Source organism: Phyllobates terribilis, unplaced genomic scaffold (genome assembly GCF_046119375.1).
Source record: "Phyllobates terribilis strain yellow unplaced genomic scaffold, ASM4611937v1 Scaffold_13__5_contigs__length_258822181, whole genome shotgun sequence".
NCBI lineage: Eukaryota > Metazoa > Chordata > Amphibia > Anura > Dendrobatidae > Phyllobates > Phyllobates terribilis.
In genome coordinates, this window is record NW_027362773.1 from 126,428,969 (window position 1) to 126,455,282 (window position 26,314).

Genomic DNA, 26,314 nt, shown 5'->3' on the forward strand with positions numbered 1-26,314 from the left:
GACTTAGCCCCAGGTCTCTGGGGCTAGGAAAAATCCTTTTTTTCCATCTAAATCCTCTTTTTTTTTATTTCCCTCAGTCAGACTGTACAAATACCCGTCTTATTAACCTTTTGGTATTTCCCCCCCCCCAAAAAAAAAGTTGAGTGTGTCTGAGTGTTCAGACACAAATATATCTGTTTAAAAGAGTCTGGTGTAGGCCAGATAACTAGAACTGTGGTTTTGCAGTTCCACGGTTCAAATCTCTGTATTATCCACTTTTTTGCCTTTTTTCCATAAAAAAAACAGTTTGAGTGTCTCGCTGACTGTTCAGACACAAATATATCTGTTTAAAAGATTCTGGTGTAGGCCAGAGAACTAGAACTGTGGTTTTCCTCTTCCACGGTTCAAATCTGGGTGTAATCCACCTTTTTGCATAAAAAAAAACAATTTGAGTGTCTCGCTGACTGTTCAGACACAAATATATCTGTTTAAAAGATTCTGGTGTAGGCCAGAGAACTAGAACTGTGGTTTTCCTCTTCTACGGTTCAAATCTGGGTGTAATCCACCTTTTTGCATAAAAAAAAAACAGTTTGAGTGTCTCGCTGACTGTTCAGACACAAATATTTCTGTTTAAAAGATTCTGGTGTAGGCCAGAGAACTAAAACTGTGCTTTTCCTCTTCCACGGTTCAAATCTCCTTTTTATTACCCTTTTGCCATTGATAGTGCGAGTGTAAGCTATTTTACTTCATTTACAATGGGCAAGGCGCGTTGCAAGGGACGTGGAACTGGATGTTCTGGTGATGGTGCATGCAGAGGACGGGGCCTTGGCCAAGGTGAAAATGTGCCACAACCAACAGCCACATCTTCTCGCTCCCAGTTCTTGACCGAATTACTAGGGAAGCACACAACAGCACCACTATTGCGAACTGATCAGTGTGAACAGGTTATTAATTGGATAGCAGATAATACTTCCAGTCACCTGGGCACCACCACCTTTCGGTCTGTCTTCCACACGGTCAAGTGTTAGTAGCCGTGAGTCTCGACTGCATACTCCTCCTCACCCTGATGCTCCTTCCTCCCACCATGCCGAGTGTCGTCAGACAGCAACTGATCCCACAGTTGGACACTCTGAAGAGCTGTTCACTGGTCCATTTCCATATTTGTGCCCCTCGCCTGCTCCGCTTGAAATGGTGGAAGAGGAGATCCCATGTAGCGATGGCCAAATATTTGAACAGCGACGGCCACAGGAATGCGACGCTGACCATTTGTCACAAGAGGTTGACGATGACGAGACACGATTGCCACGAAGTGAGGAGGAGGACCGTGGTGCGGAAGTGGAAGAGGAAGAGGTGGTGGATGATCTAGTAACTGACCCAACGTGGCAGGAAGACACGCAGAGCGAGGCCAGCAGCACATGTGGCACCCCAGGGGTCTGGTTTGAACAGTAATGTAATGTTATGTCTGAGAGCAGGTGGGAGGTCCTTTGGTCAGGGATCCTGTGCATGCCACACCTCCTGCCCAGTCTTGGGAGGGGAAGAACTTCCCCTATATAAACCCGGGGCTGAGGCAGGGTTAGGAGTCAAGGAGAGTAGAGACGAGAAACAGTCATAGGAAGAAACAGCAGAAGCTCAGTGGAAGCAATACTACTACGAGTCAGGGGCTGGCAGCTGCAGAGCTCGCCCTGACTGAGAAGCTTTCTTACCTGACCCGGCGTCCGAGGCTGTGGGGACTAACTCTTACCCAGCAGCAGAAGCCGACCGGCAGGGGATTTCAGGTCCTCAGGCCCAGAAACCCGAAGGCAAGGTCACACGCGTGGGACCAGCACCGCCATCGTGGAGCGGAAGCCATTAGAAGGCCCCGAGTCACCGGCCATATGGGTGAGCACCACACGGCACACTCAGGGACGTGGGCTACTTCAGTCAGTTTGGGAGGCCTACAACTCCGCCTGGCCAGGGGAGATCCCATCTGCTCAAGGACTGACCAGGCCCCGTTCGCTAGCAAGTACTCCGGGAGGGTCTATCGTTGTTACCAGTAAAGACCCTGAATTACACCGCACCGTCTCTGAGTGGTTCCTGCTACCCCCATCCTCCACGTCGGCTGCCCTGAGGCCATACCCCTCCCGTTGGGGGTTATACTATCACGCTGCACAATTCTACATCGGCCTCAGCGGTCTGCCCTGCAGCGGCAGCTCCATAGCTGCAAATCAACGGGTGGCGTAGTCGACACTCAAATAACACCTATCAAGACTGCCACACACTGAGTTTGACTCCCTGGGCACGGACCGGGTCCCCGCCACTCGGAGACTACAACCCTCATCTGATCCGGTTCCGGGTAAGCCCCCGTGCGCGAGACGCTGCGCGACACAGCAGGCCCAGGGGCGCGTCACACACAGGGGGAGGGAGGCAGAGTACCCCAACAGGCAGGAAGAAGCAGTGTGGTGGCCGCACACAGAAGGCGGGCAACCGTTCCCCGTAACACCAACACGAGGTATGTTGCCAGTACAACCGGTAAGTCTTCCAGAGTCTGGAATTTTTTTAAAGACTCTGCTGATAACCCCAAAAAGGCCATTTGTACCACCTGCCAGGCCAGCATCAGCAGGGGTGACAAAACTACCAGCCTGACCACCACCAGCATGATCAGGCACATGTCAGTTAAGCACCCGACTTTGTGGGTCGAACTCCAGGGTCCACGACCAGTATCAGCGGGTGTCACCACTGCTTCTTCCTCTGTTGTGCGTGTAAGAGAACCCCCTGTTGTGCGTGCAAGGCAATCCCCTGTCCATACTGCATGCAAAGATGCCCCCTCCTCTCAGTCTTCACTTGTTATGGCAGTTTCTCAAGAAACAGCATCAACGTCCACGTCCATGTCCCACCGCAGCGTTCAATTGTCCATATCCCAGACCTTTGAACGAAAGCGCAAATTCGCAGCCAACGCCCCACAGGCCACAGTACTAAATTTGCACATTTCACGACTTCTTGCGTTGGAAATGCTGCCTTTTAGGCTGGTGGAGACGGAATCCTTCCTCAACCTTATGACGGTGGCTGTCCCTCGGTACTCGGTCCCCAGCTGACACTATTTTGCCCGGTGTGCCATCCCCGCACTACACAAGCACGTGTCCCAAAACATCTGCCGTGCCCTCAACAACGCAGTTACTGGGAGAGTCCACCTGACAACGGACACGTGGACAAGTGCTTGTGGCCAGGGATGGTACATCTCCCTGACGGCACACTGGGTAAACATAGTGGAAGCCGGGACCCAGTCGGACCTTGGGATGTAACACATCCTCCCCATACCGAGGATTGCGGGCCCTATGTCAGTCAGAGTTGCCCCCATAGTGTACAGTTCCTGTACATCATCCTCCTCATGTTCAGCCTCCATCTCAGATATCACCACATCAGTTACAAGCTGGAAGCACTGCAGTACTGCCTCAGCCAAGCGGCAACAGGCTGTGCTGAAACTCATAAGCTTAGGTGATAAACCTCACACTGCTTGAGAGTTGTGGACAGCTGTGAAAGAGCAGGCAGATCTGTGGCTGAGACCGCTGAACCTACATCCAGGCATGGTCGTGTGTAACAATGGCCGTAACCTGGTGGTGGCTCTGAGGTGAGGCGAGATCACACACGTACCATGCCTGGCTCATGTGCTTAACCTCGTGGTTCAGCGGTTTCTTAAATCGTACCCCCAGTTGCCAGATCTGCTCGTCAAAGTACGCCGCCTGTCAGCTCATTTTCGGAAGTCGGCTACAGCTTCCGCCGCCCTTGCTGTGTTGCAACAGCGTTTGCAGTTTCTGGCCCACCAACTGGTGTGTGATGTCCCCACATGTTGGAACTCTACCCTCCACATGTTGCAAAGGATTTGTGAGCAGAAGAGAGCAGTTGTGGAGTACCAGCTGCAACAAGGCTGTCGATATTCAGGTCAGTCTCCACACATAACACCTCAGGAGTGGACCTGGATGTCTGACATATGTACCATCCTGACAAACTTTGCGGAGTCCACCAAGATGGTGAGTGGCGATGACACCATCATTAGCATCAGCATCCCACTTGTCTGTCTTTTGCAATGCTCTCTGCAGAGAATTAAAGAGGAGGCATTGCAGCCAGAGTATGATGAGATGGATCAAGAAGCCATAGCGGGCGATTACACACAGCCCAGCCTCATCTCATCCCAACGTGCATTGGGGGACAATGAGGGAGAGGAGGAGGAGGAGGAGGAAGAACAGGAGCTGGTATCATGCGCTGTAGACGGTAGTACCTGTGCAACTGTCATACCAAAGGTTCAGCGTGGGTGGCCTGAGTACAGGGGGGAGGAGGAAGAGGAGGAGGAGAGCATGGTCAGTCGTCATATTGGTGAGGACACGGAAGTCTTGCCCATTACCAGTCTGGCACGCATGGCTGACTTTATGTTACACTGCCTTAACCGTGACCCTCGCATTGTCAAAATGTTGGGTGACAGTCATTACTGGTTGGTGACACTTTTAGACCTCAGCTACAAGGAGAACTTTCACTATCTTATTCCTGAGGTGAAGAGGTATAGAAAAATGGGGCAGTACCAGAATGCCCTTGCTGCAGAACTGTTAAAAAAATTCCAGTCTGAACACGCTACGGGCAGAGGTCACAGTTCGTTTCCCAACCAAGGAGTACAGGTGAGAGAGACGCAACAACAATCCAGCAGAGGCAGGGGAACACTGTCAAAGTTCTGGGACAGTTTTCTGAGACCCACCCAGCTTACAGGCCCTGAGGCGCGGGGTACTCTCACAAGAAGTGGAAAGTCTTAAAAGATGGTGAGGGAGTACCTTGCCGACCGTACCAGCGTCCTCCGTGATTCCTCTGTGCCTTTTAATTATTGGGTATCCAAGCTGGACACCTGGAATGAACTCGCTCTGTGCGCCTTGGAGGTCCTGGTCTGCCCTGCCGCTAGCGTGTCATCGGAAAGTGTCTTTAGTGCCGCTGAGGGAATTATAACTAATAAGCGCACTCGCCTGTCAACTGACAATGCTGACAAGCTGACCCTTATCAAAATGAACAAGGGCTGGATTGGGCCAGACTTCTCATCACCACCAAATGACAGCAGAGTAACATAAAGTCAAATCCACTGTGTTATTTCGGGAGGTGTATTTCCATGCACTGCTTCACACCCACACATGGGTATACGCTTCCTCATTTCGGCTGTTTTTTGCTCTTCTCCTTATCCTCAGCCTCCACCACCACTATACCACCAGGGTGACCATGGTCCGTGTTGCCAGCATTGCAAGTTCCTCTGTCCTAACTTTTGGCAGCTGTTGCTTGGAAGGCATAGGCAAAGACTATGGGAGACCCACTCCCCAATAATGGGAATAATGTTTTTAATATGCTGTACTGCATGGCTCTTGTAAGGGGCATTGCAAGTTCCTCCGTCCTAATTTTTGGCAGCTTTTGCTTGGAAGGCATAGGCAAAGACTATGGGAGACCCACTCCCCAATAATGGGAATAATGTTTTTAATATGCTGTGCTGCATGGCTCTTGTAAGGGGCATTGAAAGTTCCTCCATCCTAATTTTTGGCAGCTTTTGCTTGGATGGCATAGGCAAAGACTATGGGAGACCCACTCCCCAATAATGGGAATAATGTTTTTAATATGCTGTACTGCATGGCTCTTGTAAGGGGCATTGCAAGTTCCTCCATCCTAATTTTTGGCAGCTTTTGCTTGGAAGGTATAGGCAAAGACTATGGGAGACCCACTCCCCAATAATGGGAATAATGTTTTTAATATGCTGTACTGCATGGCTCTTGTAAGGGGCATTGCAAGTTCCTCCGTCCTAATTTTTGGCAGCTTTTGCTTGGAAGGCATAGGCAAAGACTATGGGAGACCCACTCCCCAATAATGGGAATAATGTTTTTAATATGCTGTGCTGCATGGCTCTTGTAAGGGGCATTGCAAGTTCCTCCATCCTAATTTTTGGCAGCTTTTGCTTGGATGGCATAGGCAAAGGCTATGGGAGACCCACTCCCCAATAATGGGAATAATGTTTTTAATATGCTGTACTGCATGGTTCTTGCAAGGGGCATTAAAATCGTCTTGTTAAGCTACTGTGACCTCCACGTCTCTTCCAAGGGTCATTGATATTGTCTTTTTTATTCCACTGCGACCTCCACCACTCTTCCAAGGGTCATTGATATTGTCTTTTTATACCACTGTAACCTCCACCACTCTTCCAAGGGGCATTGATATTGTCTTTTTTTTCCACTGGGACCTCCACGTCTCTTCCAAGGGGCATTAAAACCGTCTTGTTAAGCTACTGTGACCTCCACGTCTCTTCTAAGGGGCATTTAAACTGTCTTGTTAAACCACTCTGAACTCAACGTCTCTTCCAAGGGGCATTAAAACCGTCTTGTTAAGCTACTGTGACCTCCACGTCTCTTCCAAGGGGCATTAAAACCGTCTTGTTAAACCACTCTGAACTCCACGTCTCTTCCAAGGGGCATTAATATCATCTTGTTAAGCTACTGTGACCGCCACGTCTCTTCCAAGGGGCATTTAAACCGTCTTGTTAAACCACTCTGAACTCCACGTCTCTTCCAAGGGGCATTAAAACTGTCTTGTTAAACCACTCTGAACTCCACCTCTCTTCCAAGGGGCATTGATAATGTCTTTTTATTCCACTGGGACCTCCACCACTTTTCCAATGGCATTGATATTGTCTTTTTATTCCACTGGGACCTCCACATCTCTTCCAAGGGGCATTAACACCATCTTATTAAGCTACTGTGACCTCCACATCTCTTCCAAGGGGCATTAAAACCGTCTTGTTAAACCACTCTGAACTCCACGTCTCTTCCAAGGGGCATTAAAACTGTCTTGTTAAGCTACTGTGACCTGCATGTCTCGTCCAAGGGGCATTAGAACTGTCTTGTTAAACCACTCTGAACTCCACGTCTGTTCCAAGGGGCATTAAAATCGGTTGTTAAGCTACTGTGACCTCCACGTCTCTTCCAAGTGTCATTGATATTGTCTTTTTATTCCACTGGGACCTCCACCACTCTTCCAAGGGGCATTGATATTATCTTTTTAATCCACTGCGACCTCCACCACTCTTCCAAGGGGCATTGATATTGTCTTTTTATTCCACTGGGACCTCCACCACTCTTCCAAGGGGCATTGATATTGTCTTTTTATTCCACTGGGACCTCCACGTCTCTTCCAAGGGGCATTATAACCGTCTTGTTAAGCTACTGTGACCTCCACGTCTCTTCCAAGGGGCATTAAAACCATCTTGGTAAGCTACTGTGACCTCCATGTCTCTTCCAAGGGGCATTAAAACCGTCTTGTTAAACCACTCTGAACTCCATGTCTCTTCCAAGGGGCATTAAAACCGTCTTGTTAAGCTACTGTGACCTCCACGTCTCTTCCAAGGGGCATTAAAACCGTCTTGTTAAACCACTCTGAACTCCACGTCTCTTCCAAGGGGCATTAAAACTGTCTTGTTAAGCTACTGTGACCTGCATGTCTCTTCCAAGGGGCATTAGAACCGTCTTGTTAAACCACTCTGAACTCCACGTCTGTTCCAAGGGGCATTAAAATCGGTTGTTAAGCTACTGTGACCTCCACGTCTCTTCCAAGTGTCATTGATATTGTCTTTTTATTCCACTGCGACCTCCACCACTCTTCCAAGGGGCATTGATATTGTCTTTTTATTCCACTGGGACCTCCACCACTCTTCCAAGGGGCATTGATATTGTCTTTTTATTCCACTGGGACCTCCACGTCTCTTCCAAGGGGCATTATAACCGTCTTGTTAAGCTACTGTGACCTCCACGTCTCTTCCAAGGGGCATTAAAACCATCTTGGTAAGCTACTGTGACCTCCATGTCTCTTCCAAGGGGCATTAAAACCGTCTTGTTAAACCACTCTGAACTCCATGTCTCTTCCAAGGGGCTTTAAAACCGTCTTGTTAAGCTACTGTGACCTCCACGTCTCTTCCAAGGGGCATTAAAACCCTCTTGTTAAACCACTCTGAACTCCACGTCTCTTCCAAGGGGCATTAAAACCGTCTTGTTAAACCACTCTGAACTCCACAGCTCTTCCAAGGGGCATTGAAATGCTGTTTTTAATTACCTCTAACCTCCACGACTCTTCCAACAGGCATTGCATTTCCTCCTAATTTTAGTCAGCTTTTGCTTTTCAATGCATAGGCGAACACTAAGGGAGACCCACTCCCCAATAATGGGTAGAAGGTTATAAGTACGCTGTAATCCACGTCTGTTTCAAGGGGAATTGCAGTTCCTCATAATTTTTGGAAAGCCTTCCATTCACTGCTTAGGCCAACAGTGTACAGGAGACCCAGTTGCTATAAATGGAAAAAGCGGTTTAGTTAAGGCCCTCTGACCTCCATGTCACTTCCAAGGGGCATTAAAACCATCTTGTTAAACCACTCTGAACTCCACGTCTCTTCCAAGGGGCATTAAAACCATCTTGTTAAGCTACTGTGACCTCCACGTCTCTTCCAAGGGCCATTAAAACAGTCTTGTTAAACCACTCTGAACTCCACGTCTCTTCCAAGGGGTATTAAAACCATCTTGTTAAGCTACTGTGACCTCCACGTCCCTTCCAAGGGGCATTAAAACCGTCTTTTTAAACCACTCTGAACTCCACGTCTCTTCCTAGGGGCATTAAAATCGTCTTGTTAAGCTACTGTGACCTCCACATCTCTTCCAAGGGGCATTAAAACTGTCTTGTTAAACCACTCTGAACTCCACGTCTCTTCCAAGGGGCATTAAAACCGTCTTGTTAAGCTACTGTGAACTCCACGTCTCTTCCAAGGGGCATTAAAACCCTCTTGTTAAACCACTCTGAACTCCACGTCTCTTCCAAGGGGCATTAAAACCGTCTTGTTAAACCACTCTGAACTCCACAGCTCTTCCAAGGGGCATTGAAATGTTGTTTTTAATTACCTCTAACCTCCATGACTCTTCCAACAGGCATTGCATTTCCTCCTAATTTTAGTCAGCTTTTGCTTTTCAATGCATAGGCGAACACTAAGGGAGACCCACTCCCCAATAATGGGTAGAAGGTTTTTAGTACGCTGTAATCCACGTCTGTTTCAAGGGGAATTGCAGTTCCTCATAATTTTTAGAAAGCCTTCCATTCACTGCTTAGGCCAACGGTGTACAGGAGACCCAGTTTCTATAAATGGAAAAAAAGGTTTAGTTAAGGCCCTCTGACCTCCATGTCATTTCCAAGGGGCATTGGAGTGCCTCGAAATTTTTGGTAGGCATTGCACTCACTGTACACCCTATAACTGTGTAGCCAAACCGCTCCTTTTGTTACAGAAACATATCCTACAAGACATATCTGGTTGACTGGCCTGATATTGATGTGAATGGTCCCTGTTCCTCCTGCTTTTTCTCCTTTGCCACTACCTCATCCATCATTTATCACCTGAAGCTTTGTTTTAACGGGAGTTATAGAACTTGGATAGTAGCAGGAAAACATCCAGCAATCCTCAGAGGAGGTAGGATATGCGCCAAAATGCTGACCACCTCAGGCCTAGCCGCTACTACATACATGCGCTTGCATTCCAACAAAACAAAGCAGATGCTAACTTCTATCATCCTCATCATGCTCCTCACCTTGGCACTCTCAACTCCCCTGATGGAGAAGCCAGGGCCCACCGGAGGAGTCTGGTTGTCTGGTGGGCTCGGCCAATGCTGCCCTAAAGCAGGCCAGGCTAAGAAAATAGGGGTGGCTGGGGACCGAGTATGGACACCCAGTCTCCCCCTGGAGGCTGGGGAACAAGCGGGGACATCCGGCCACCGGGCGGCTGGGGACTGAGTATGGATACCAGGCCGCCGACGCAGCCATGACGTGGTGGCCAGATTCCGCCTCCACATGCCTAAAAGGCCCAATTTCAAGTGCAAGCAAGCAAGCATTATGATATTGCAGCCTGGGGGTGGGTGGGTGGCAGGCTGCATACTTGCGCTTGCATTGCAAGGAATGGGGGAGGTACAATTTAACACTGCCCTGGGATAAGGACTTGAACGGGAGATAGTTGCAAGTCTGCATCTTCTGATGCAGCAAGGATCAGTTCTGATGGGCACACTTTTAGGCAGTGACCTGGGTGTCAGAGATGCTTCCAGGGGTCTTCCCCATGCTGTTCCCATGTCTTTTCATCACTGTATGCATGTGTCACACAGCACATGGCCAGATAAGGTTATAAAATGTTAAAATGACATTTCCCGGTGAATGCATTTGTCATGGTTGAAAGCAATGCAAAAGTGCAAAAACGCATAAAAAATGCTACTTGTGAACATACCCCAAGGTGTGGAGGAGTATTTTTGATTTGGTTATTTATTTTACCTTATACACAAGTCTTTACCCTGAAAAGGATGTTCCTTAACATATTTCACAGGAAAACAGTTTCAGTTTAGTTTTTGAACCTGGGGGTCAGAAATGCTTCCTGGGGCGATCACCATGCTGTTCCCATGTCATTTGAGCACTGTGACTATAGTTTTGGGCACTTTTTAGGCTTTCTACAGACTGCCGGGGGTGTTGCCGCAAAAATGCTCGGGTCTCCCATAGACTAACATTGGGCTCATTGCTCGGGTCGAGCACCGGAGTATCACGGTGAGCTCGGCCTGAGCTTCGAGCACCCGAGCATTTTAGTGCTCGCTCAACACTATTAGCTACTTATAATAATTGATAAATAAGAAATGTCTTCATGTTCAAAAATGCAATGACTCTAATTATATAAAATATGTTTTTAAAAAAGGTTATCATTAAAGGGAATCTGTCAGCAGGATTTTAGCCCCCCAAACTATTTATATGCGCATGTAGCTCTTTCAAAGACACGTCTGGCAATACCTTTACATGGCCAGTCCGTTCCTCTATTACTGAGAAATCAGCTTAACTTGATATGCAAATAAGGTTGAAGAACTATTTGTAGATTTGAAATCTGTGTCACTCCTGCTCTATTCTCTGCCCAGCGCTACCGCCTCCTACTGCTTGAGTTACCGTTTCTATGCTGTGTGCCTTCAGGCAAAGGAGTCATCAGTCAAGCAGGAGGAGACAGTGCTGGGACGGGAAAAGAGCTGGAGTGACAAAGGCTTCAGATCTACCATAGTCCTTCAGTCTCATTTGCATATCAATTCAAATGCTTTTTTCTCAGTAATGGCATAATGGACTGGTCATGTAAAGGTATTGCTGGACTTGTTTTCGAAAAAGCTACATGTATAAATACATACTTCGGGGTGTGAAATCCTTTTGACAGATTTATTTTAAATGTAACATGAAACAATGTATCATATATTGAAATGTATTTACTGTGTTTTTAATATTCATTTTCCTTTGAATAGTCTGCATCACTTAACAATTACTTATCTGATATCTTAAGTTGACATTCGTGTATTATGGTCAGAGTATGGATAACGTGCCAATGAAGCAATTGAGTTTGGGATAGGAGATCCACTGGCCAGTCCAGGACATAATAGTCTGTAGTCAGACCATGATACTCGGACATCTGAATTCTACCTTATCTGGGCTCTATTGTGTATAATAGTCATGGATGATTGCAAAATTAAGCAAATGTAAAGTGAACATGGTCTACAGATATTTCTAGACACCGTAATTTTTTGTGGCTGTTAAAAAAATATTATTTTCATTTTCAGGCATAAGCTGGAATGGTGACAAATTACTGGCTCGAACATAAAGTTTTAATCCTGTATCCAGAATATGCAGTGCATTTGGTAATCTACAATTAATTTTATCAAGTTGATGAGTTTTTCATTCTGATTTAGGATCTGCAATCAATTGAAAAAAAACCCAGTACTTTCATAGAAATAATACTCTGTATAACATGACTAGAGCAGTTAAAGGGGTATTTTCAAGTTATTAAATTGCTTTAGTTAATCACCTTGAACATAAGCACGTTTGCATGTGACTTGCTTTTCCTAACTGCTGTCATTCTCCTGCAATGACAGTTTTTTTCTTTCATAGCGCACAGTTGGTTTCCCTGGAGCTCGGCCTCCTGAGCCTGCTAGAATGCTGGCCAAGTGTACTCAGTAGTTACTGTATATTCCACCTCTCTTCAGCCAATTGATTTCTATTTAGTTATCAGCTCACCTCCCTCCCCTTCCCTCTTAGCTCCTGACAAGCTGCTTTTAAAAATATTGCAAAATCACCTGACCTCACCATCGGCAGCTTTTAGAGCAGTTCTCCTAATCATGGCTCTCACTGTCCAGAGTAGTGTGCTTGTTCAAATGCTCTGCTATCTCTATATGTGAACATAGTAATATCAGTGTACAGTACATCCCAGATTAAAATTTCTGATAGTTGAATGTGTTATAGCAGAACTTGTGCTGAGTTTTACAGTTCTACTAATACTACAACTCTATAAAAAACTGCAAAACATCCTCTGGTATGGGTACGATGTCCCAAAAGGCATAAGTAGCTAAATATAAACCAAAAAATGAAAGAAAATGCCAGGACAAAGATAAACTCGCCAAATTATTTAAAAAGGTATATTAAAGGCATATTACATTTTATTAAATTGTAAAAATCAATTGTAATATCATAAAAATCCAACATACAGATGAACTGAAGCATACACTGATGAGTGAGAAGCTGAGGAAGCCCCACAATATATAGCTAAAATAGCATAATTTATCAATTAGTTAAATTATATATTAAATAGATAAAGTGCATATTCTAAATACATATATTCAGCCCAAGAGCTAACAGTCTACATAAATTCAGATAAATAACATAGATAGTATCCTCAGTTATAACAAAACATGAACAAGTAACATCCAAACAGTAATAGAGTTGTCTACTTACTCAACTAGGCCCCAATGCGCATTTCGCAATGGCTTCGTCAAGGGTCTGTTAGCTCTTGGGCTGAATATATGTACTTACTATATGCACTTTTTCTATTTAATACTTGTAACAGAGTAACATCATAAAATGAGATATGGGGCATACGCGTTTCGAGTGGTTAACCTGCTCTTTATTATGGCATACAGTGTTCACCTGTTTTTGAGGTGAACACTGTATGCCATAATTAAGAGTGGGTTAACTGCTCGAAACGCGTATGCCCCATATCTCATTTTATGACGTTACTCTGTTATAACAAGTTTTTACTAAATATTCAATAAAGAAAATTTTAAGGTCTATCCATGTGACTGGACTAAAGAGGCATTTTGGGTTAAAACAAAATGTTTAACATTAATACTTAATATAATAGCAAAGTTATTTTCTGATGACCCATTCCCCTTAAATATTTAAGGTCCAAAATAAAAACAGTTTTGAAAAAAAGACCACATAAAACAAACTAAAAAAAACAACTCATCTTCACATAGCCTAAAAGGTCATTATTGTTGGACCTCTCCTAATATAAGATTAGACCTTCAATTTATAAGACCTAGGTAATTCTAGAAAGTTTCAATTTCATTACAGCAAAGATAACCTTGCTATTTTACATGTTTGAAATGATGATGTCTACAAAAGTTATCTCTTTCCAAAAGACCACCACTTAGGGAGCTTTCACATTGCGTTTAGGCGCCCATTCAGTGGCCCTGTCGGGGCTTAAGTCTGAGCCCCCAGCAAAACGGGATTATGCGCTGGTGGGACCATTGACTATATAGGTGCGAGCAGTGAGAATATGCGCTCTGACGTGCATAATTTTTGGGAGTTTAAGCCTACTGGAGGTGAGCACTTAGACGTTGTAGACTGCATATAGGTGTCTGCCTCCAGTAGGCGTATACTCCCGAAAATGATGCACAGAAGAGAGCACGTTCACTCTGTCGGCACCATTATAGCCTATGGCCCTATCGATGCATACGTCCGAATCCTGTTTTGCGGGGGGCTTGGACGTAAGCCCAGACAGGACCTTGAACAGGTGCCCAAAACACAATATGAAAGCACCCAACCCAGTGACAGATTTTCAGTCCACCTATCTTCTGCGTACATTAGGCTCCTTTGTGAAAGGACCACTACTGTAGAAGGCAATTTCTTAAGGTGGTTGTCTCAAAGAGGTTCCGCTGTATTGTATATGCTCTAATACATTACTGTTTGTGTTGTTTTGTAGAGAATATGATCTTCCGATATATATTCCTCCAGATTCAGCTGCCAATTTCAGATACTTTGAAATACTGCCTTCTGGCGCTTGCTATTGCTTTGTTTCTGGCTGCTCTCATAATTTTAGCATGCAAAATGCGCCAGTATTACTCATATAAAACAGCATCAACTATAAAAGGTGAGTAGGATATTCACATCAGAAAAAAGCTGCAAATGCTGGTAAAATCACAAGAAAAAAAGATCTGAATAATGAATTTATACATGTGGCAAAATTATGGGTAGCTCTCCCAGAACAAGTGGTTGAGGGCACTGAAACAACTGGTTTCTCGCATCCACGAGGACTGTAACAAACTAGTATGAGGCCAGCGCTCAGGACAATCACATAGTAATATAGTGATGTGAGTATATCTAGCTTCACTGACTTGTATATTCAGCCTGAAAATGGCTTTATAATTGTTTTTCTCATATTGCTTATATGTAAAAAAACACAGAGATTTTTTTTCTGGAGGGTGTACTTTAATAAATTCATACTAGAGATGAGCGGATTGATCCATGGAGGACCGAGTCGAGTTTGAGTTGAATTTTCTGAAATTCATGGTTTCATTTTAACAACTTGTCCATTTTCCCCACACTGCTGAAGCATCAGAGAGCAGACTAATGTCTTTTTTTGTGTGGCCACATGGCCTCTCCATAATGCCCTGCAGCTATGACATCTAGTGGATCATCATATCTTGTGGATATCATAGTGACGCGCCCCCTGGGCCGTGTGTGGAGGGGAATGCCCGGAGCCGGGTCTCTTTGTGGAATACTGGGGGTTGTAGTCTCCGTGGCGGTGACCCGGTCCCGTGGCTCAGGGTGGTCAAACCAGTGGCAGTCTATTTATGTGGTTTTTATGATGTTTAAATGTCCGACTACGCCACCCGTGGATTGCGGTCACTGAGAACCGCCGCTGCGGGGCAGACCGCTGAGGCTGATGTTGTGTGCGCAGCAGAGGGTAGTATAACTCCCCACGGGAGGAGTATAGCCTCAGGGCAGCGTCTGTAGATGGTGAGGGTTGTGGTGCATGGACGCAGCAGAAATGACTCAGAGTCCGTGCAGTGCAGTTCAGGGTCTTTACTGTTGGTAATGAAGAAGGCCCTGCCGGGAGTACTGGCTAACATTAGAGGCCTGGTCAGTCTGTGAGCGAACAAGAGTCCCCCTGGCCAGGTGTAGGTATAGGCCTTCCTGTCTGACTGCACTCTTCCTGGCTACCCTGCTGTAGTCAAGTAGTAGCCCACGTCCCTGAGTGTACCGTGTGGTGCTCACCCGTATGGCTGGTGACTTGGGGCCTTGGTGCCTTCCGCTCCTCGCTGGCGGTGCCGGTACCTTGCGTGTGACTGAGCCTTCGGGCTTTCTATGGCCAGAGGACTTGAAATCCCCTGCCAGGTGGTTTCTGCTGCTTGATGTATAATCCCCACTGCGTCTTTCTGCCAGGACGAGCTCTGCTCCGGTCCCTGGTCTTCAGCTCCTGGCTCCTACAGAGCTCCTTGCTGCTGCCCTGTCCCTTCTCTGGAACTAGACTCTTTCTGACTAACCCCGCCCCAGACCCAGTTTATAAAGGGCAGGTTCCTCCCCTCCCTGGACTGGGGCAGGAGGTGTGGCATGCAATATTGCTCCTGACCAGGAAAACCCATGCTCGCCCTCAGACATGGTATTCCTACCACTGTGGCAACCAGACCCCTGGGGTGCCACAATAGCTTGTACAGTGGTGGTCAGTACCTGGGACATCACAGATCAGCGGTTCCAACTGGAACACAGTTTGTACGGTAGAGTAGTTTTACATCTATGGAGTCACTGGGTAAGTCAATGTCTCTTGTAGTGTGTAAGCTCTTATGATCAGCAGGGTCCTCTCTCTCTTCTGTGAAGTGTAAGCTCTTATGCGCCCCCTGGGCCGTGGGGTACTCGGTAGCCGGGCCAGTCGGTGCTGGGGCTGTCACGGTAGCAGTGACCCGGTCCGTGACCTAGGGCAATCAATTAAAGGGAAAGGTAGAAGGGGAATAAAGTTTTTATACAGATAAAGTTCGTGACGCCAACTGTGGTATGCAGCTATATGGGGCCGCCGCTGCGGTGCAGATCCTCTGGAGCTGATGATGACGCAGCAGAGTTAGTTCAGCTCTCCACAGGCAGAGCTTAGCTCCAGGGCAGGATATAGTGATACTACAGGGTAGATGTTGTTGGTGGGGTGTAGTGCAGGAGATGGCGCAGATAATGACCAGTCCACAGCTTAATGGTGGTTTCCTCTTATCTTTACTTGCGGTTTGTTAAGCAGACCGGGGCACGGGTACTAGCTGGTAGTAGAGGTCCGGGCGGCCTGGAAGCAAGTTGGGAATCCACCTCGCCAGTTGAAGTTGTAGGCCTTCCCTCTGCGCTAACCTCTTTGGCCCTGCTGCTTGTAGCTATGCTGCAGCCCTCGTCCCTGAGTAAAACGTCTTTTCCTCACCCGTATGGCAAACAGCTCGGGCCTTCCTTAAGTGTCGCTCCCACGTGGCGGTGCTGGGCCCTATGTGCTGCTGAGTCTCCTGGCGTCTGGTGGGGCCAAGAGACCTGTAGTGTCCTGCCCTCCGGTTTCTGCTGCTGGGCCTTCAGTGCCCCACAACCTTGGACTCCGGTGTCCGGTTCTCCTGCGCTTCTCTCCTCTGGGGTGAGCTGGCTTACAGCTCCACTCCCCAGGTCCTTCCTCATCACAGTCCTATATTCAACTCCTCTCAACTACTCTTACTAACCCCGCCTCCAGATTCCAGTTGCTAAGGGGAGGAGCTCCCCTTTCTGGTCTGGAGCCAGGAGAGTGTTGTATGCTGGTATACCTGATTAGGGGACCCCTGCTTACTTCCAGGCATGGCATCACCCCTTGTGAGGGAGGCAATACCACTGGGCAACCTTAATCCTGGGGTGCCACATTCCCCCCTAGTTAAATTCAGTACTTCCGGACTGAGGATACCTTTTTGAATTAACAGTCAGCAACAATAACAATTCACATTACAAATAGTTTACAAAATCTCAAAAAAAAGGCAAAAATCACAAAAACCCAACAAAAATTGGTAGCAGTCACTGCTGCGCTTAGTCTTTATGCCACTATCCGGGAATTGATTTTTTCCGGATAGCTGAAGTTTGGTTGGTGGGAACCGCATTAACCCGCTTTGTGTATCGTCCCTGGGCGTGGCTTCAGGGAACTCTGTTTGTGGGCCTGGTTTTCGGCCACGCCTGCGGTTTATTTTCAAGGCCAATTATTAACTATATTCAACATTGTCCTGACCACACCAAGTCTTGTGGTCCAATTGTCCATAAGTTTAACAACTATATACTACATTTTTATTCTCTTACACTTTAGTTCCTCCAGCGGGCAGGGAGCTGACCTCTAGTACTGCGGGTTGATCTACGCAGTATATTTGTTGCCACTGACCTACCCTAGTCTCTCGTGTCTACCGCTTGTGTGGTAGGTTCAGTGTGGACTACACTACGGTCAGTCTGAGGTAACACCGGTAAGCTTGGTAGTCTTCTATGAACTCTTTGACTCACCATGGGTATGACAGATTCACCGCTAGCAGAGGGTAGATTCTCCTGATCTGCTGCTGATGAAGCATCTGTTTCTGGGGCCGACTGGTCTCTCTGCTGTTCTGGAGCCTCTGCAGCTTCCGGTGAGGCCGCTTGGAGAAAGGTCAGGACAGGTACCATGATTGCTCGGTTCACCTGCGTCCAAGACCGGGGAAATTCTCGGAGGATTCTTTGGACCATTTATTCCACCTTTCCTGTGTGCTGGAGGCTGTCTTGGTCTTCTTCTTTGTGTTTCAAATGGTCAGGGCATATCTTCAAGTGGTCTCTTGAGACTGCCGCTGAAGTTTCCCCTCCATTTTTACTGATGAGGCACACCTTAGTGTTATCGAAATTTGAAGGTAAGACGATATATGGCTCAACCTCCCACTGGTCATCTAATTTGTGGACTCGTCTCTTCCTTTTGAGTACTTGTTCTCCAGGTGACAACGGAACTGCAGGTGCGTGCTGATTGTAAGTTTTCTCCTGCCTCTGTCTTGCCTGGGACAAACTTCTCTCCACACATTCTTGCATCTTGTGGTATTGTTGCTGCAGCTCTGTATCCCAATCTGCATCTGGTGATGTCATCTCTGGTGTTAAAACTCCCATGTCTAAGTCAATGGGTAGCTTACCAGGTCTTGCTCTCATCAGGTAAGCGGGTGTACAGTTGGTGGAGTTCACCGGGATGTGGTTATATAGGTCCACCAAATCTAGTAACTTCTCTGGCCAAAGACTACGTTCTTCAAGGGGCAACATCTTCAACAGGTCTATTACCACCTGGTTCATTTTCTCGCACAACCCGTTGGTCTAGGGATGAGACGGCGTCGTCCTTATTTTCTTGCAGCTGTACAGGTTACAGAATTCCTGAAACACTTCTGCTTCGAAAGCTGGGCCTTGGTCGGTAAGCACTCATTCTGGGTAACCGTGCGGGCGATAAAAGTGTTGTTGAAACGCTTTGGCTGCCGTCGTAGCCGTCTGATCTTTCACTGGCACTACTACCAAGAACCGGGAGTAGTGGTCTACTATGGTGAGAGCGTAGACATAGCCTGACCGGCTTGGGGCTAGCTTCACGTGGTCCAAGGCTACCAGTTCAAATGGTTGTTTGGTGATTATGGGCTGCAGGGGAGCCCTCTGACTATCACAGTCTTTCCGTCTCAGGTTGCATGGACCACATTCTCGACACCATCTCTCGATTGCTTTCCTCATGCCAGCCCAGAAGAATCGCTCACGTAGCAGAACATCCAACTTCTTCTACCCGAAGTGTCCTGCTCCATCGTGGTACACTTCTAAGACCATTGACGCATCCCGCCTTGGGACTACCACCTGCCAGACCAGTTTGTGTGTCCGGGAGTTGATGCTTCTTCGACACAGGTTTCCCTTGTAGATGAACAGCTTGCCCTTCTCCTTCCACAACTGTTGGGTCTCCTGTGGAGCATCTGGATCAGGGTGCGAGTCAGCTTGTGTCAGCAACTCCTTTACCAGGCGGACAGCCCGGTCGCTATCCTGCATCTCTGCCCATCCATGGTGGGGCAATGGGTTAAACGTGGCCTCTCTGTTGGCGGAGCACTTGTTCCTCACTTCAGTTCCCTTTACGATGGAAAGCGGGTATCTCTATCTCCTCCAGCTCTTCCGGGCCTTCTCCCCCATCTGGCAAGTTGAGCATCCTGGACAGCGCATCAGCATTGGTGTTTTTATGCCCCACCCGATACTTGATGGTAAACTCATAGTTTGACAGTCGAACCATCCATCGTTGTTCTAGGGCACCAAGCTTCGCAGTCTCCAGGTGCGTCAGCGGGTTGTTATCCGTGAAGACTGTAAGTCTGAAGGAGGCGAGGTAGTGTTTGAAGCGCTCTGTTATAGCCCAGACTATGGCTAAAAACTCCAACTTAAAGGAACTATAGTTGTCGGGGTACCTTTCTGTAGGACGGAGCTTCCTGCTGGCGTAGGCAATAACTCTCTCTCTGCCTTGCTGTACCTGGGACAGCACCGCTCCCAATCCCACGTTGCTGGCATCCGTATGGAGTATAAAGGGTTGGCCATAGTCGGGATAGGCCAGGACTTCGTCTCCAGTAAGAGCCACTTTCAGTCGGGTTCTTGGCCCTCTTGAACTGGCCCACTAAGAGGTCCTGCATGGGTACCGCTATCTTGGTGAAACCCTTGATGAATCTACTGTAGTAGCTTACCAGCCCGAGGAACTGCCGCACTTCCTTGATAGTGGAGGGTCTTGGCCAGTCCTTGATCACAGTGACTTTTTCAGGGTCTGGTGCTACACCTTCGGCGCTTACCACATGACCTAGGTACTGCACCTTGGGCTTCAACAGGTGGCACTTGGACGGCTTTACCTTTAGGCCATAACCAGATAGGGCTTCGAACACCTCGGCCAGGTGCTCCAGGTGGTCTTCATATGTCTTTGAGTAGACTATTACGTCTTCTAGGTACAGCAGGACGGTTTCAAAGTTTTTGTGTCCCAGGCAGCACTCCATTAACCGGTGGAAGGTTCCTGGGGCGTTGTAGAGCCCGAATGGCATGCAGTTGAAATCACTGAGGCCCATTGGTGTTGTAAACGTGGTCTTCTCTCTGTACGCCTTTGCCACGGGAACCTGCCAATACCCACTGATGAGATCCAAAGTGGAGAAATAGTTAGCGGATCTCAGTGCTGCTAATGATTCCTCAATTCTGGGTAATGGGTAGGCGTCCTTATGTGTAATGCGGTTAATCTGCCTGTAATCAACACACATCCTCATTGTACCATCTTTCTTTCTAACGAGAACTAATGGAGCTGCCCAGGGGCTACAACTATCTCTGATCACCACAGCCTCCTTCATCTCCCGTAACATTCCTTTGGCACATTGATAGTGAGCTGGAGGTACAGGCCGGTACCTCTCTTTAATGGGCGGATGATCTCCTGTGGGGATATGATGTTGGACCCCTTCTACCTGCCCAAAGTCTAGTTGCAATGGGGAATGGATCACTCATTCTGACACTGCCGACAGGTCTACCTGTTGTCTTTGCATCAGGGCTCTGATCTCCTTCTGCAGAACTCGCTGCTGACTGGAACTGGCAGTCTCTGCGACCTGTTGCAACAAAACCATGATTTCCCCAAGACAATTCTCTATCACATTGGTTCCTATAGTTATCATAGGATGACTTTCTCGGCGATCAATATCAGCAATAATCATTCATTGTGATGGCATTTCTACTCGGCCAACTTTTATGGTCACCTCTTTATATCCCACCTGAGGCAAGGGCTGACCATTGCTGGCATAGATGTTAAGATGTTCATCTGGACTGCGGGTAATGTCTGAATCAGTCCAGTATCCTTTGAAAGGGATATATGGCATCGTTGTCACCTGGGAACCAGTGTCCAGCAATGCATTCATTGGGATGCCATCAAGCACGACAGGTAGGATCGGTCTTCCTCCCACGTACTTGTCTCACCAGCTTCGTGGGCCTGGTCGTCTTACTCCTGGGGATTGGCCCTCTGCCCCAGGGTTGCTCGTTTAAATTACAGAATCTGGCGAAGTGCCCCGCCTTTTGACAGCGGCGGCAGATGGGTTGTCCATCCTGGTCGTAGCGATCGCTGTTCCTCCCTCTGGTCGGTGGAATTCTTTTCTGCCGTCGCCACGGGACGTCATATGGACTGAAAGCCAGCTCGATCTTTTCCTTTGGAGACACTTGCATGGCCTGCACGGTTTTGGTTAGTGTAACTGTGGCGCCCAGGGGATGGGGACTACTCGGCACCCGGGCCTTGATGCCTGGTCTTGGGGGATGTCGCAGTGGTCGGCTCCCGGGCCCGTACCCTGGGGTCTCTCTTAAAAAAGGAGAAATGAAATGTCAAAGTTCGTGACGCCACCTGTGGTGTCTGGTGAGGATCACCAGCGCTGCGGCAGTCCGCTGAGGCTGGTGTTGTGGCAGCTTAGATGGTATCGCTCCCCACAGGAGGAGCAGGGCCTCAGGGCAGCATAGGAGGGGGGATGCAGGACAGAGGGGGCCCAGCCGGGTCAGAGCAAGAATGCGAGCACACAAGAAAGTCACTTCTGTACCTTTACTGGAATTAGTTCAGGGACACCCCGGAGCACTGTAGAGTGAGGGGTGCACGTCCGGATTCTCCCCAGTGAGCGGGTATATGGCCTCCTGTTTCTTGCCTCTCTGTAGTAAGTTTCTGACCTGCCTGGAGCTAGGCCTAACTTGGTTTCTGTCCTGCACCGGCTGACCTTGTGGTAGGGCCTTCTTTTGGAGAGCACTCTCCCAGCTTGCAGGGCCTGTGTGACTCCTGGCTCTGTTACGTATCAGCTCTTGGGTGATCCTGGGACCTGAAGTCTTCCAGGGGTCTCCGGTTGTCTCTACAGGGGGGTATACAGCCCGTAGACGCAGACCCGGTGTCGGGTAGATGCTTTCTGGGGTGAGCTGGTAAAGCTCCTCTGCCCCCAATGCTATTCACTCCTCTAGGCTTCTGTCTACTCGGTCCCTCACTAGGCTATACACACTGGCAGTTAGTTGGCTGCCTCTTCTGCCGCTCTCTGAGCGTCGGCAACGCTCCTGGCTCACTAACCTGAGCTTCTTGAGTCTAGACTAGCAGGAGACTTGTGCTCCACTGCTAAACCTTTAGCTGTGTTCTCTAGACTGCAAACTGAAACTAGACTGAGCTCCACTGCAGACTGACCTGTTTCTGTGTCTCACTCTGCAGGAACTCTCTCACAGACTGAACTGCCTACTAGCTCCTCCTTCCCTATTTATATCCCTATCCGGGCTCCCTCTGGTGGTCTGAGGTAGGGTGGAGGTGTGTGTATGCTGTGAGCGGCCTCTTGTGGAGAAATCCTTTAATGCACCCCTCTAGGATCTGTGGCACTATTGCACAGCAGGGTGTCACATAACCATACTTTTGGTAAGCTCCTGGACCTGAAGGTGTAGGTCTGAAGACGGGTAATTATCTAGGGTCTGCGCGTCAGCCTCCACAGGTGCCGGGGAAAAGGACGCCACCTCCTGGTGGTATGTGATAGCTGGGTGCCGGAGGGATGCAGTGCCACATGGGGTTGGTTCTCGTAGCACCCAGATGGCTGGGTCTTTAAATTGCGCAAAGTCCAGATCAGGGTTTTGCAGAGCCATAATGCACAGCTGTGTCCGGTGAGCGTTAGACAAGAGCCCCTCAATTAACTGCTCAGTTAGCAATCTGTCCTCGTCTCGCACACTGTCGGGGTCTACCTGTTTAATGGCCCGCAGCGCCTCCTGCAGGTTTAGAGCATAGTCCGTACACTGTCCTGCACCCTTTGTTTGCACCTGTAGAACTTCATTTTAATCTCTGCTGCTGTGCGGGTGTCAAAGGTATCCTTTAACCGGGCCAGTATTTCCTTAACAGTGCTTTTGTCCCTGCCCGGCCAGGACTTCACCTCTCTCTGGGCTGCACCGATTAGCTGGCCTATGAGGATGCTGACTTTTTGATCCTCAGACAGGGGGTACACTTTAAACAAACTGCGCAGTCTCTCTTCAAAGTCGCTCAGGGTATGCGACACCCCTGAGTACTGAGGCAACCACGCCGCCCCTGGTATATATGGCATTGATAACGGCAATACAGTGGCGGCGGCCGCACCCGCAGCTGAATCCTCTCCCAGGTTGGGCATCCTCCTCCCCCCTAGTGAACCTCAGCCAGGTCCTGGGTTTCTGCTGACGTACCTGTATGCAGCTCTGCCGGCGAGAGGGATCGCTTACCCGGCGGTTCCAGATCGGGGCCTCCTGCTTCCCCTCGGCTGATGGCAAATGACGTGATGACACAGTTCAAGTAAAGTCTATGGCGCACAGTACCGGTTATACCAGGCTTCGTGGATCCTGTTTGTGACGCCAAGTTGACGAGCCCCCTGGGCCATGGGGTACTCGGTAGCCGGGCTGGTCGGTGCTGAGGGTGTCACGGTAGGAGTGACCCGGTCTGTGACCTAGGGCGGTCAATTAAAGGGAAAGGTAGAAGGGGAATAAAGTTTTTATAGAGATAAAGTTTGTGATGCCACCTGTGGTATGCGGCTATATGGGGCGGCTATATGGGGCCGCCGCTGTGGTGCAGATCCTCTGGAGCTGATGGTGACGCAGCAAAGTTGGTTCAGCTCTCCACAGGCAGAGCTTAGCTCCAGGGCGGGATATAGTGATACTACAGGGTAGATGTTGTTGGTGCGGTGTAGTACAGGTGATGGCGCAGATAATGACCAGTCCACAGCTTAATGGCGTTTTCCTCTTATCTTTACTTGCGGTTTGTTAAGCTGACTGGGGCACGGGTACTAGCTGGTAGTAGAGGTCCGGGTGGCCTGGAAGCAAGATGGGAATCCGCCTCGCCAGGTAAAGTTGTAGGCCTTCCCTCTGCGCTAACCTCTTTGGCCCTGCTGCTTGTAGCTGTGCTGTGGCCCTCGTCCCTGAGTAAAACGTCTTTTCCTCACCCATATGGCAAGCAGCTCGGCCCTTCCTAGAGTGTCTCTCCCACGTGGCAGTGCTGGGCCCTATGTGCTGCTGAGCCTCTGGGCGTCTGATTGGGTCAAGAGACCTGAAGTCTCCTGCCCTCTGGTTTCTGCTGCTGGGCCTTCAGTGCTCCACAACCTCGGACTCCGGTGTCCGGTTCTTCTGTGCTTCTCTCCTCTGGGGTGAGCTGGCTTACAGCTCAACTCCCCAGGTCCTTCCTCGTCGCAGTCCTGTATTCAACTCCTCTCAACTACTCTTACTAATCCCGCCTCCAGATTCCAGTTGCTATGGTGAGGAGCTCCCCTTCTTGTTCTGGAGCCAGGAAAGTGTTGTATGCTGGTATACCTGATTAGGGGACCCCTGCTTGCTTCCAGGCATGGCATCACCCCTTGTGAGGGAGGCAATACCACTGTGGCAACCGGACCCCTGGGGTGCCACATAAGCTCTTATGGTCAGCAGGGTCCTCTCTCTCTTCTGTAGATTTTAAGCTCTTATGGTCAGCGGGGTCCTCTCTCTCTTCTGTAGATTGTAAGCTCTTATGGTCAGCGGTGTCCTCTCTCTCTCTCCTGTAGAGTATAAGCTCCTATGGTCAGCAAGGTTCTCTATCTCTATTTCACCCACATGTATTTTCCGAGCAATTACAAGCTTTCCAGTATTGAGAGTTGTGAAAATGTATTTGTCGCAAATCAAATTTTTAGGGAAAATGCAGCGAATTCGAATTTCAAAATATCCGCTCAACTTTAATAAATCACCTCTCGGCCTCTTTTGGGTGGCAGTCTTCAGTGTATCTTGTTATAGCATTATTATTGGTACCTTAAATGCTAATGTGTCCACCCATATCGCCAAATAAGACACCTTGATATCTGGCCTTGTGAGTCTAAAGAAAAAGGAAAAAAGCATATATGTATATTTTGCTACTTTGAAAGGGTAAACATAGACATTGCAAATGTCTACTTCATTGCACATCTGAGACAATAAAAATATATAATGTTTGCAGACATTAGACCCCAGCACTAAATATTTCCATTATATTTCGTTAATCAGGATCAGCTGTATGTTTGCACGAGTCTGAAAAAATAGCACAGGGGCTTTGAAAAATATAGGATTTGAGTTAAAATCCATAATCATGATTTACTCCAGAAAACTAGTTGTCAGTACTTTGGTAAGTCTCACTAGGTCTTTTTCTCAATTGTGACTTGCATGTTGGGACCTTAAGGTATTTAGTCTGTTAAAATGTAAAACGTTGCTAATAATATCAGTTAGTAAGCCCAAGCCTTTGCATTGATGATTATTTTTCTTCCATAACTGTTTTCTCTTACAGGCGACAAGAAGTTCATCAGTGCTTCTAATGTTGAAAAGAAAACTGAAGGAAACATTCTTGTAAAAAGTTTATCTCCCAGCTTTTTAGAGGTTGCAAGAAAGGAACAAGACTCAAAGGTAAGTTTCTCTATATCTTTAGTTGAATACAGACTCCTGAACAATGATTTAAAGGTCCTCTGTTACCAAAAATGAGGTGCAACTTCTGTCCTCCTGATTTTCTCTGCTCTTCTACAGAACGGAAAATTTTTACCAGCATGAAAATTTAAAGGCTAACTAACCCTTCTGAGCAATTCCATGAATTTATGCTATCCTGGATGAGACAATAACCTTTGCCATTTTTGGCCATATGATTTTAATAGAGTTGGGTTCCCATGTTGGAAGTGAGCAGCTTTTATGAGCATGTGTCTCGGTCCATGTTCACGGATCAGTCTTGCGATCTGTCAACCTGAATGCAACAGCCTCATTGGCATATATGAGGCTGTCAAGTACTCAGACACTGACACATGGATGTGTGAATGCAATGTGTCACTAACTCACTCTGGGAGACTCGACCTACACATGTTTTATATGGACTGCCATTCATCAGAGCGCCAGGGGTTTGAGAAGTCAAACCAGCTGGCTTAATTTTTACATGGTATTGTCATGGTGAGACACTACGTTAAAGTCTGACTGGTTATTGCTTTGGTAAAGTTGGCAAAACTTTTTCAAACTGAAGATCTACTCACAATTTTGCAGCCCATCAGGATTTCCATTATAACAAGGGCCTAGTTGCAGAGTTATGCCTCATTCACACATCTGAGTCATGGCCTGAGTACGGACCATGATGCATGGCCTGACTGAGGATCTCCTTACCATATGCCTATGAAGCTGTTGAGTTGGGGACGGGAGACCTGTGGTGGATCAGTGAATCATGGACGTGTTAATGCAGCGCAATATGCTTCTCGCTATGGACCAACCATGGATT

The 26,314-nt window shown here is 47.8% G+C and overlaps 1 protein-coding gene across 13 annotated transcripts in view; it reads left to right on the forward strand.

The window, feature by feature from the left end:
* Nucleotides 1-26,314, forward strand: part of LOC141174029 (synaptotagmin-2-like) — a 204,461-nt gene that overhangs the window by 110,710 nt on the left and 67,437 nt on the right. For all 13 annotated transcript variants that reach the window (XM_073658614.1, XM_073658621.1, XM_073658618.1 and 10 more), the window contains 3 exons: nucleotides 11,619-11,696; nucleotides 14,036-14,203; nucleotides 25,352-25,467. In XM_073658614.1, coding sequence (XP_073514715.1) covers nucleotides 14,041-14,203; nucleotides 25,352-25,467 — 279 coding nt within the window. In that variant the 5' untranslated portion in view covers nucleotides 11,619-11,696; nucleotides 14,036-14,040. The remainder of the gene's footprint in view (nucleotides 1-11,618; nucleotides 11,697-14,035; nucleotides 14,204-25,351; nucleotides 25,468-26,314) is intronic.